At 39.9% G+C, this 12534-nt stretch overlaps 1 protein-coding gene across 2 annotated transcripts in view; it reads left to right on the top strand.

The window, feature by feature from the left end:
- MLLT3 (MLLT3 super elongation complex subunit) overlaps positions 1 to 12534 on the top strand; it is a 280958-nt gene that overhangs the window by 163012 nt on the left and 105412 nt on the right. For both annotated transcript variants that reach the window (XM_045079666.1, XM_045079667.1), the window contains exon 4: positions 4345 to 4488. In XM_045079666.1, the coding sequence (XP_044935601.1) occupies positions 4345 to 4488 (144 nt within the window). The remainder of the gene's footprint in view (positions 1 to 4344; positions 4489 to 12534) is intronic.

Here is a 12534-nt window from a genome sequence, read left to right as displayed (position 1 = left end):
TGAATAATGAGTGCATTAAGCAAGCAAGGCAGGAGAGGTGTGTTGGGAGGGAGTAGAGTGTAGGCGTGGGGAGCAGTAGATGTGAAAGGCAAAATGAATGAAATAATGCGAAGTATTGGGAACCGCAAGTGCTACACAATTCCAGGAGCACAGGGTGTCGTGAGAAAACAAAGGAAATGCAGGGAAAGTTTTAAAGGAAGATGGTTATTCCAAGGAAGTAGGATTTTATCCTTTGGAAAATGATGAGTCATTAAAGGCATTTATATCAATGAAAGGATGTAATCTGATTTTTCTACTGGGAAGATCACTGCCTTGTCACTGTGGGAGGTAGAATGGGGTGGGTTCAGACATAGGGGAGGTGACCAGGTGAGGAATGATGACGGTCTAAGCTAAGGCAAAGGTATGGTGACTGGACAAAGGAGCTGAATTTGAGAGTTCCTAAGGGGGAATTCTGAGTAGAAATTGGGAGACTATTTGAGTGTGATGAGTGAAGTGGGAGGAAGAGCTGGGAATTTTTTTTTGTATTTTTAACTTTGATAAGAAATTAGGACTTCTGCTTGCCAAGATGTAGCGAGTAGGAGAAAGGACAGATAAAGATAAGCTCAAGTTAAGATAACCTGTGACTTTTGGGGCACCTGGGTGGCTCAGTGGGTTGAAGCCTCTGCCTTCAACTCAGGTCATGATCGCAGGGTCCTGGGATCGAGCCCCACGTCGGGCTATCTGCTCTGCGGGGAGCCTGCTTCCTCCCCTCTCTCTCTCTGCCTACCTCTCTGCCTACTTGTGATTTCTCTCTCTGTGTCAAATAAATTTAAAAATCTTTAAAAAAAAAAAAAAGATAATCCGTGACTTGTTGCTGTGGGTCAACTCAGTGGAGATGTGGGCAGATTGTGCAACATGAGTATCTGGCCGTCAGGTGGTTGCTGGGCTGGAGGTATGGATAAGGGAGTAACTGTCCTATAGGAAGAAGTGACACCCTGTGAATGTGTGTCAGCTTCTTGGGGAACTTGCCTGCAGTTAAAGGAGGTCTAAGGGTCAGTGACAAGAGATGGGAAGCCAGTAAAGAAGACTGGGAAGGAATGCCAGTTAAGTGTGAGGAAAACCAGGAGAGAGGGGTATCCTGATGAAAGAGGGGAAAGACCAGGGTTCAGGGCTGCTTGCTAGTGAGCGAATGAGTGGAGACTGATTTGGGGAGGTGTGGACTAGGAGGTGGAAACTGAATTTGTAGTGTGTAATGCTTACATTTTGACAGTTTTAGGTGCTAAGATTTTTGAGTCAAAAAAAGTAGGTTCAAATCACGTTGTTTCATCACAATAGTAATATAACAAATCCTTTTTTTAAAATAAAGAAAGATTTTTTTAGAGTGCATTGGGGAGGGAGGGGTCCAGGGAGAGAGAGAGAGAATGCCAGGCAGGCTCCACAGCCAGTGCAGAGTGCGTTGTGGGGCTCTGTTTCAGGATCCTGACATTATGAGCTGAGCCAGAATGAAGAGACAGTTGCTTAACCCTCTGAGCCACCAGGTGCCCCACAAATTTTTCTTTTTTAAAGACAAGCATTGCTTTATTTGAATACATTCTCTATTAAAAAACAGAACTACCTCATACATTGCTATTGAGATTTTAAAATGGTGCAGCCACTCTGGAAACGAGTAAGGCAGTTTGTAAAAAATGTTGAAACACGGAGTTACTTTATGACTCAGAGGTTCTGCCCTTAGGTGTTTACCCAAGAGAAATGAAAATACATGTCTGCATAAAAACTTAAACACAGATGTTCATACCAGCACTATTCGCAGTGGCTAAAAAGAAAAAAATACACATGTCTATCCGAGAAGTGAATAAACAGTAACTGGGATACCTCATACAGTGGAATATTATTCAGCCGTAAAAAGGAACTAACTACTGACATATGACAACATGGATGAACCCTGGAAACATCATGCCAAGTGAAAGAAGACAAAGGATTACATATTGTGTATGTTCATATATTTGTATGAAATGCCAAGTCTGCAGAACAGGCACCTTTAGGGAAACTGAAGTAGATTAGTGGTAGGAGGTGATCTAGGATCTGGGGGAATGGGGAGTGACTCCTGATGTATTTGAGTTTTATTTCTGGAATGATGAGAATGTCAATCTAAAATTAGGTGGTGGTGATGGTCTCATAATTCTGTGAATATAGTAAAAACCACTAAATTGTATCCTTTTAAGGATAGATTTTATGGTCCGTGAATTATTTCTCAATAAAGCAGTTAAAAGTAAACAAAATGGCAAAGCTAATGACAAATGAAAGAAAATGGTAACCCTTCACAGAGATGGTTAATATTTGTAACACAGAGGCGTTTTTATATAAAGTAATGCAACAAATTCCAGTGCTTTAATTTCCATACCTGGGAAACAGGGCTCACAGTTGACCTAGAGGCGAGCTATGAGAATTAAATGAGATAACTGTTAACATTCGTATTAGTCACTGTCATTATTCTTAGTCTTCATTGCACCTGGCATGCTTAAGAATCTGTGTGTAGAGAGGTTTAAGTGTTTAGCTAACTACGGTAGTAGCTCGAGAGTAGAACTTGAGTATCGTGAAATTCTGATGATTGCGTTCTTGTGGATCTGATGCTGTTTCCTCCTCCTGGTTCATTTCACAGATGTTTATTGGATTTCTGCTATGCACAGGTGCTAAGCTAATTGTCAAGGATGCAAGGATGATTCAACCATTGCTCCTGCTTTCAAGATTTTTTTTTTTTAAAACAAGTTTAATGAAGCCATTGAACATGATACTGGGGAAACATTCAAATATTACATAATACATTCGTAATTAAACTGGTTAGCAACTGAGGCACAGAAAATCAGGGTTAAAGCAAAATAAGCTTTCAAAAGAAAACAGTTTAAGTGTCAAAAAACTGAAAGCCTCTTTGAGAAAACTGATGACAGTGTCAAAGTTTTTGTGTTTTTTAAAAAAATTTCTTATTTCTTTTATTATTTCTTTCTTTATTTTACTGTTATGTTAGTCACCATACAATACATCATTTTTTAATTTAATTTAATTTGTGTCTGTGTGTGTATTCCAGAATTCATTGTTTATGCACCACACCCAGTGCTCCATGCAATATGTGCCCTCCTTAATACCCACCACCAGGCTCACCCAACCCCCCATCCTCCTCCCCTCCCAAACCCTCAGTTTGTTTCTCAGAGTCCACAGTCTCTCATGGTTAAGTAGGATAAAGGGAAAGACAGGATGCTTACCCTAAGATGTGGCAAGGAGAAGAGAGACGCTCAGAGGGCAGAGGCGAGGCAGCGGGAAATTGGGAGTGGAGTCCTAGGAATCCGTCCCCAAAGTGAAACCTGAGTGGAGAAGGAGGAGTACAAGTTGTCCAAGTGACAAAAAGGTGGAGGAATGGAGGTGGGCAATGAGGGTGGTAACGTGAAGCAGGGGTGAAACTCAGAGCTAGCCTAGAACATAAGGGATGCTGGGAATACCCAACAGCATGTGTTTGCTGCACCAGGAGATGGGTAGATGTTGTGTAGCGGGATGATGAGCCGAGAGCCAGGTTCTGAAAGCCTTTCTTAGGAGGCCTTCAAGTGAGCTTTGATTTTTATCCTAATGGCAGTTGGCAACTTTTAAAGTGCGTGTTTTTTTAAGATTCTGTTTGTTTATTTGACAGAGACCGCGAGAGAGGGAGCACAAGCAGGGGGGAATGGGAGTGGGAGAAGCAGGCTTGCTGCAGAGCGGGGAGCCCGAAGTGGGGCTCGATCCCGGGACCTGAGCTGAAGGCAGACCCTTATCTACTGAGCCACCCAGGTGCCCCAGCTTTTTAAGTTTTAATCAAGCTGTGGAGTGGCTAGATTTTTGTTCCATGTGGATAATTTTGAGGCCTGGATGAAGGAGGAATTGAAGATCAATCTGTTCTGAAGTAGGAAGACCTGCTAGAGAAAGGAGCTTATTATAGTTTGGGCAGTGAGAAGAGTTACAGGCTAGAGGGTTTGTTAGAGAAATATTTAGGAGAGAAAATGGCAGTTGTTGCTAATGGGTGGAGGGGTGGAGTGGGAAAGGGAGGAAGTGACTTCAGGGGTATCTTCGGTTTCTAGTTGGGTGGCTGTGTTGGTGGCGTTGTACCACTTGAGATATTACAGGAAAAATGATGAGTTGGTTCTCTCAGAAAACAAGACACTGATTCATTAGGTATTTGCTTTTTGCTTTGTAGATAGTCCCATGATAATTTTCTTTTTCCAGGTCTTTGACACAATAGCTGTTGGATACCTGAGTCTTTTCTGTTTTTTTCTGAAGAATGAAACTTTGCTTTCAAAATTTGTATCTCTTTTCTTTCTCATTTTTTTTTTTTTAAATCTCTAGGAAGAACCTAAGAAAGTCCGCTTTGATTATGACTTATTCCTGCATCTTGAAGGCCATCCACCAGTGAATCACCTCCGCTGTGAAAAGCTAACTTTCAACAACCCCACAGAGGAGTTTAGAAGAAAGTTGCTGAAGGCAGGAGGGGTAAGTGGGCACTGCCTTGTGAAAAACCTTCAGATCAAAAACTAGTTGCTACTGTGTTAAGAGGTATCCTAGTGTTTTGAGAGAGGTGAGAGAGAGGAAGGACCTTAATGACTTAGCTATGGACTCCTGGTTTGGGAGGAAGAGGTAAGCCAACACGAATATTTTAAGTAGGTCTGAATCTGAAATTCCACTGTTTCTAAGAATAACTTGATAGTCTGTGCAACTCCAATCTATTTTAACAAAAAGCCGAAAACAATTAACTTTCCTCAGTTAAGGATAGTGTCTGAACTTTGTCATACCAGTTTATAGAAACTTTTAGGTAAATTTGAAAGTCCTGTTTAAAATTATATAAAAAGAGGGATGCTTGGGTGGCTCAGTTGTGTTAAGCGTCTGCCTTCGGCTCAGGGCATGGTCCCAGCGTCCTGGGATCGAGTCCCATATCAGGCTCCTTGCTCAGCAGGGAGCCTGCTTCTCCCTCTGCCTCTGACTGCCATTCTGTCTGCCTGTGCCCACTCTCTCTCTCTGACCTAAAGAAAGAAAGAAAGAAAGAAAGAAAGAAAGAAAGAAAGAAAGAAAGAAAGAAAGAATAAAATAATATAAAAAGAGGTTGTTGTCCAGATTTTCTTGTGAAAAATTAATAGAAAAAGTATAGTCATTCATATGACAGGCTTGGGTATTTAAATGCACATTTTTGTTTATTTGAATTGTGTGTAGGTAAAAGATGGATCCTTCTTTCTTTCATTTGTTTTCTTTCAAGATTTTATTTATTTGAGATAGAAAGAGAAGGAGAGAGAGAGCATGAGCAGGGGAGGTTCAGAGGCATAGGGAGGAGGAGAAGCAGACTCCCTGCTGAGTAGGGAGCCTAACACGGGGCTCGATCCCAGGACTCTGGGATCATGACCTGAGCTGAAGGCAGACACTTAGCTGGCTGAGCCACCCAGGTGCCCCGGATTTCTTTCTTTCTTTCTATCTATCTATCTATTTATAAAAGATCATGGTAGCCAAGTTTTGCTTGTGTGATTTGGCTTGGTTGGGGAACAAGGGGTTTTGTACAGATAATAAAGCGTGGAGTACTTGCTTACTGACTCGTGAAAGTCTGCAGTGGGCACCGTTGGGACCATCATCCTCATTCCACTTCATGTGAACTTCCTGTGTCATCTTCTGTGGGCAGTTCTGACCCTGTAAAATGTTAAAATATGTTCTTTATTTCAGAATTTCCTTCACGTCGTTTTCCTGGAAGGTTTTTGATAGCTTTGCCTCAATGCACGTATCATATGTGTAAACATGTGTGGACCATAACTTTGCAAAATGCTTCATTTCTCCTATAAGTTCTATCTGAGGGCTATGCAGGGAAGAGTTTGGCTTATACAGCACGGGAATTTTTTCCCTTTATTGAAACCCCTTTCAGTGGGGTTAGAGACAACCATTTTGAGAGGATGTGGATCCTCTCATAAGAAAATCACCCATATGTTCACTTCTGTGAACTTTTTGGTTTATGTAGAACTTGTGGAGTCCATTTTTTGGAATCTTTTTTTTGCCAAGCACCCATCCGTTCAGTTGAAATACTAATGCATTTGAAGCATTGTAAGTCTCTTTACCACATTTCATTCAGCATTCTGAATAAAATGGTATTTGTCATAAATACCATCTCATGGTTTGTTTTTTTTTTAAAGATTTTATTTATTTATTTGACAGAGATCACAAGTAGGCAGAGAGGCAGGCAGAGAAAGAGAGAGAGGGAAGCAGGCTCCCCGCTGAGCAGAGAGCCCGATGTGGGGCTCTATCCCAGGACCCTGAGATCATGACCTGAGCCAAAGGCAGAGGCTTAACCCACTGAGCCACCCAGACGCCCCCATCTCATGGTATTTTTGTCTTTATTTGTCTTAATGTACTGTGTCAGTACATTATGGGTTAAATAGGTTATTGGGCCAGCTTTGGAAATGAACCACCACGTACAGTACTTTATGGGGAAATGTATCTTCATGAAGAAACGGCCTTTTGTGATACAACTCATTTTCCTTTTTTTTTTTTTTTTAAATTTACTTATTTTAGGGGAGAGTGAACAAGCGTGAGTGGGGGAGGGGCAGCGAAGGGAGGGAGAGAGAGAATCCTTAAGCAGACTCCCTGCTGAGCAGGGAGCCAGATATGGGGCCTGATCTTAAGGCCCTGAGATCATGACCTGAGCTGAAATCAAGAGTCAGATACTTAACTGCCTGAGGCACGCAGGCACCCTTGTAATACGACTCATTTTTAAACTTAGAGATTTATTATATATTTATTAAGGAATGGTGTTTTTTTAAAAAACCTGTTTTATTCTTTTTATAGTTATCAAAACCACAGTGTTGATGCTATTTACCTCTGGCTATGCCCTTAAAAATGAACTGGTCCATTCCTGGTTATCTACCCAACAAAAATGAAAACACTAGTTTGTAAAGATATATGTGCTCTTATGTTTATTGCAGCATTATTTACAATAGCCAAGAAGCACGCTATGTGTCCATTGATAGAAGAATGGGTAAAGAAGATGTGCTCTATATACGTAATGGGATATTACTTTGCAGTAAAGGAAGAATGAAATCCTGCCAAGAGGATTTCATTGGATGGACCTCGTATACGGATATTCTGCTAAGTGTAGTAAGTCAGACAGAGAAAGACAAATACCATGATTTTACTCGTATTTGGAATCTCAAAAACAAGTCAAAGACAAATACCATGACTTTACTTATATATGGAATGAAAAAAACTGGCAACCAACCAACCAAACAAAATAAAACTAACAGAAACAGACTTGCAAATACAGAGAACAAATTTTGTTGGTCACCAGAGGGGAGGAGGGTAGGGGACTGGTGAAAAATATGAAGGGGATTAAGAGGTACAGCCTTCTAGTTATAAAGTCAATAAGTCATGGGAATGAAAATAGAGCATAGGGAATTTAGTTAGTAGGACTGTGATAAATGTATATGGCGACAGATACACTTATCATGGCGAGCATTTCATAATGTAGATAGCTGGCGAATTACTATGTTGTACACCTGAAACTAAGATGATATTGTCGGTCAACAATTGAGTCCTGATGCAGGACTCAATCCTGGGACTTTGGGATCATATCCTGAGCTGAAGACCAGCTGAGCCACCAGGCGCTGTTGAATCAAAAAAAAAAAAAAAAAAAAAAAAAGAGCTGGTCCATTTAAAATCCTGATTGTTAATATTTCCGTTTTATGATGGTGGCATTTTATGCTTCTCATTATTCCTCTTGGCTGTGTCTTCAGGTGGGTGATCAGAGCCCGTGGATTCTGGAGCTTGAATATGTCAGGCTTCTGATAAGAGTCGTAGGAAAGAGTAAATACGACACAAGAACTTTATAAAACACTTCTTAGTCCCAGAGTACTCAGGGCTTGCTGGCCCGCTGGAGAAGGGGTTACAGGTCACTGATAATACAGATGAGCGCGTTGTCGATAAGGTCTCGGGTAGAGTTCTCTCTCCCTCTTCTCAGCTTTATCTCAGAACTGCCCTCCTTGACTCTCCTTCGTTGTATTTTTTGGAGGGCAGTTTGAAGCCTGCGGATTTTTTTCTCTTAGACTTGGATTGTGTCTTGACACCTCTAAAATAGGTTGAAATGTGAACTGTTCAGGCAAATCAGTTACTTAACAAAAATTCTTTAAGAGACTGATGCCAGTGGATTTTGGGGTAAAATTAAAATTTGAAAATGTGTTTGAAATAATAGAAATCCTCTAGATTCTGTCCAGGGAGTATGGGAAAATTAGTCTTTTATGGAAATCTGGGCATCTGTAGACTAATGAACATTTTTTTGGCTGCCTAGATTTTTGTCTACCTTGTATTGTTTTTGCCTGATATGTAAATATTTATCATTGTCTTGATATTAATGCAGACTGCTATAGTGTTACTAACTTATGAACCATTTTGATTTTATTAGAAATATTCTTTCTTTCTTTCTTCTTCGTTTTTTTTTTTCTTTTTTAAGATTTTATTTATTTGAGAGAGAGAGTGAGAAAGCTTGAGCGGGGAGAAGGTCAGAGGGAGAAGTAGACTCCCCATGGAGCCGGGAGCCTGATGCAGGACTCAATCCTGGGACTCTGGGATCATATCCTGAGCTGAAGAGCCACCAGGCGCTGTTGAAATCTTTCTTTTAAGCTCTATTAACATCATTGACATGCATATACCATTGTATAAGTTTAAGATGTATTGATTTGACACACTTGTATATTGCAGAAAGATCACTCCCATAGTATTAGCTATCACCTCCGTCACGTTACATAATTACCATTTCTTTTTTGGTGAAAACATTTAAGATCTACACTCTTAATAATTTTAAAATACACTATATGATAATATTAATTATAATTGCCATATATACTTGCTTTTCATTGCATTCCACTTGCTCCTCTTATAAGTGACCGTTCGTCCTGTTTGACCAGCATCTCCTCCCTTCCCCCACTCTCCAGCACCTGGTAGCTGCCATTCTAGTCTCTGTTTCTAGGAGTTCAGCTTTTTAAGATTCCACATATAAGTGATATCATAGAGTATCTGTCTTTCTCAGTCTGACTTTCACTTAGTGTAATGCTTTCAAGTTTCTCCCATGTTGTCACCAATGGCACGATGTCCTTTCTCAGGGCTGAATAATACTCCATTATTCTGTCGATTCACTTAGGTTGTTTCCACATCTTAGCTATTGTGAATAGTGCTGCTGTGGACATAGAAGCACAGATATCTTTTCAGTATGCTGGTTTTATTTCCTTTGTTTAAACACACACATACACGCACACACGCACTTGGGATTGCTGGATCCTATGGTAGTTCTGTTTTTAATTTTTTGAGGAACCTCTATATATTGTTTTCCATAGTGGCTGTACCAGTGTACAGTCCCACCAACATTGCATTGAGGATTTTATTTTTTTCCACATCCTCTCCAATACTTATCATTTCTTATCATTTTGATAATAGCCTATCTAACAAGTGTGAGGTGATCTTTCTCAGGGGCAAAATCGTGATTTTATTTTGCATTTCCCTGATGATTAATGATCTTAAGTACCTTTTTATGTACCTGTTGGCCATCGTGTATCTTCTTAGGCAGATTTTTAAAAATCAGGATGTAGTTTCTGCCATATGAATTCTTTATATATTTTGGATATTAACCCCTTAGATGATTTGTAAATACTTTCCTCTGTAGGTTTCCTTTTTCATTTTGTGTCTGATTTCCCTTGCTTTGCAGAAGCTTTTTGTTTGATGTAATTGTACTTGTTTATTTTTTATTTTGTTGCCTTTGTTTTGATGTTTATTAGAACTCTTGTTATGACTATGTCTCTTCAGATAAATCCCCCCCCCCCCCGCTGGATTTTAGGGCAAAGAGGGGTGCTAAGTTTCTTACACTTAAACATTACATGTGTGATATAGATGTTTATATTCTGTCTTTACAGGAAAATCTCAATCCCATATCATACTGTGTGAAATTATAGCATGAGGCATGAAAGAGTAAACCTACTGTTTGGGCTGGGTCCTTCTCCTGACTTTTTCTTTTAAACCAAAAGTACATAACACTATTAAAAGTTGAACTTGGTGGGGCACCTGGGTGGCTCAATGGGTTAAAGCCTCTGCCTTCACCTCAGGTCATGTTTCTAGGGTCCCGGGATCAAGCCCCGCATCAGGCTCTCTGCTGAGCAGGGAGCCTGCTTCCTCCTCTCTCTCTTCTGCCTCTCTGCCTGCTTGTGATCTCTGTCAAATATATAAATAAAATCTTAAAAAAAAAAAAAAAGTTGAACTTGGCTTTTCAAGAGATCAGAAAGGTTGTTTTTAGAGGTAGTAGCATCTTAGAAAAATACTTTTAACTATTAGAAGAAAATAATTCCAAAGAGCTTTCTGCCAGAAGATCTTAAAAGATTTTAGATTTTTTTTTTCTACTTTAGAATCTATAAACCAATATGTCATAAACTACATGACAACTTTTTTCTTGAGGCAGGTGTTCCCACAACATTCCTTTTTTCCTCTGGATTTCTTCCTCTTTTTTTTTTTTTTTTTTTTTTAAAGTGTTGAAGCTCATTCTAAGTAGTCTCAAAGAAATGTACTCTTCTGTTGAATAGCAGAAGTTTTATATATATATATATATTATATATATAGTATATATATATAGTATATATTTCGGATATTTTGCTTTAAAAGAAAAAATAGTAACTTTTGAGGGAAGGATACTTTTGTAATGAAGCATTGTTCTCTGATAATATTGGACTACAGAATGATTTCATTTTCAAGACCCTAAATGAGAGACCTTATTGGAACTGCTATAGGGAACTTGTAGATTTGGTTTAGGATCTAGCCCCTGTCAGGCCTTAAGTAAAAGACAGAAGGCAGGGGTCTGGACATACAAAAGAACAACCTGGGAGCTCCTGAGAGGAGATTGCTTTTATTTTGAGATCTTATTCTATTTTTTGTTTGGTAGGAAGGGTAGAGACCATGAGCAATAAACTTTTGAGGGTAAGACATGATGTAGTCTATTTGTCCTTGGATTTTAAACAAAAGGACCAAATATACCCCATTGGGAAGCACCTCTGAATTCCGCTGAGAATTTCAACTTTTTTTTTTTTTTTTTTTAATTTGACAGACAGAGGTCACAAGTAGGCAGAGAGAGGGGGAAGCAGGCTCCCTGCTGAGCAGAGAGCCCGATGCGGGGCTTGATCCCAGGACCCTTGGGATCATGACCTGAGCCAAATGCAGAGGCTTTAACCCACTGAGCCACTCAGGTGCCCCTCTACTTCTTTTTGTATAAAATGTTGAATCCTTTTTGAATGATTTTCAAAATGCTGTTTAGGATTTCGGGTTTTTTTTTTTTTTTTTAAAGATTTTTGATCACAATAGATGAATTTGCTTTTACTGATCACTTTCTTAGTAGCTAGAATTCAATCCTCCTGAAAAAAATGCTGAGGGGCTTGACATCTATTACGTTTGACTGAAAGATGAGTTTTTCTTTTGGGTGTTGGCAGTTAAGATGCAGATATCGTGTACCTATAGCTGAAAGTCGTCATTCTCCTAACAGCTCTCTGGGGATTCCTGTGAGGAGGGAGTGTGATACCGTTGGAAAAAGTTTTAAAATCAGGTAGACTTAAATAAAAAGCTCGTCTTTGCCATCTTCCAGCTGAAAAAAATGATGACATCTCTTTGAATCTCAGTTTGTCAGCCGTGAAATGGGTGAGACTGTGTTTTCCTCAGTGGGAATGTCCAAACATTAAATTCCAGTTTGGTTAGCAGATACCCGACCCCTTGGTTCTTTTTCCTTTGTTGGTTTAGAAAATCAACAGATCTTTAACTACATTTACGTCAAGCATTAAAGGACTATGAGAAAGATTTGCTCTGTGGCATAAGGCGCTCTAGATTTAGTCATAGGAAGCCGTCTTTACTATCGGTGAGTGTGACTCGCATACTGGTGGACCTGTGTTGGATTTAAAGGATAGTAGCCCATGGTATCTCCCTTCAAGGAGTTTAACTCTGGCAGCTTATATTTTGCTTATATAAAGATTTTATTTATTTATTTGACTGACAGAAATCACAAGCAGGCAGAGAGGCAGGCAGAGAGAAAGGAGGAAGCAGGCTCCCTGCTGAGCAGAGAGCCCGATGTGGGTGGGGCTCCATCCCAGGACCCTGAGATCATGACCTGAGCCGAAGGCAGCGACTTAACCCACTGAGCCACCCAGGCACCCTATTTTGCTTATATAAAGTGAAATGAAGATCTGTTCAGATCTGTTCTTTTTTTTAAGATGTAAGATTTCATTAGAGAAATTACTAGTTTTCATCATTGTTCTTAATTCTGAATTTCTAGCAGATCTAATAAGGCTTCTTAAAGCCCTTAGAAGATTTCCTAAGTAGTATGTTCAGCACGGTGGTTGTATCCTTATGCTTCCGGGGAGAAAGCACAAAAGGGACAAGTATCTTTGGAGAATCGAGTTTATGTTACAGCTGCTCCCCTGTTTTTGGCCTGGAAATCAAATGGTCTGCTGTGGTTCTGTTGTTCTTTATGGAATGGTGGTAGGATACTGGTAG

The sequence above is a fragment of the Mustela putorius genome, unplaced genomic scaffold (assembly GCF_011764305.1).
Source record: "Mustela putorius furo isolate JIRA1106 unplaced genomic scaffold, ASM1176430v1.1 tig00000421_pilon_pilon_pilon, whole genome shotgun sequence".
NCBI classification, from domain to species: domain Eukaryota; kingdom Metazoa; phylum Chordata; class Mammalia; order Carnivora; family Mustelidae; genus Mustela; species Mustela putorius.
The sequence above is the reverse complement of the archived record's forward strand: the minus strand, read 5'-3'. Positions and strand labels throughout refer to the sequence as shown.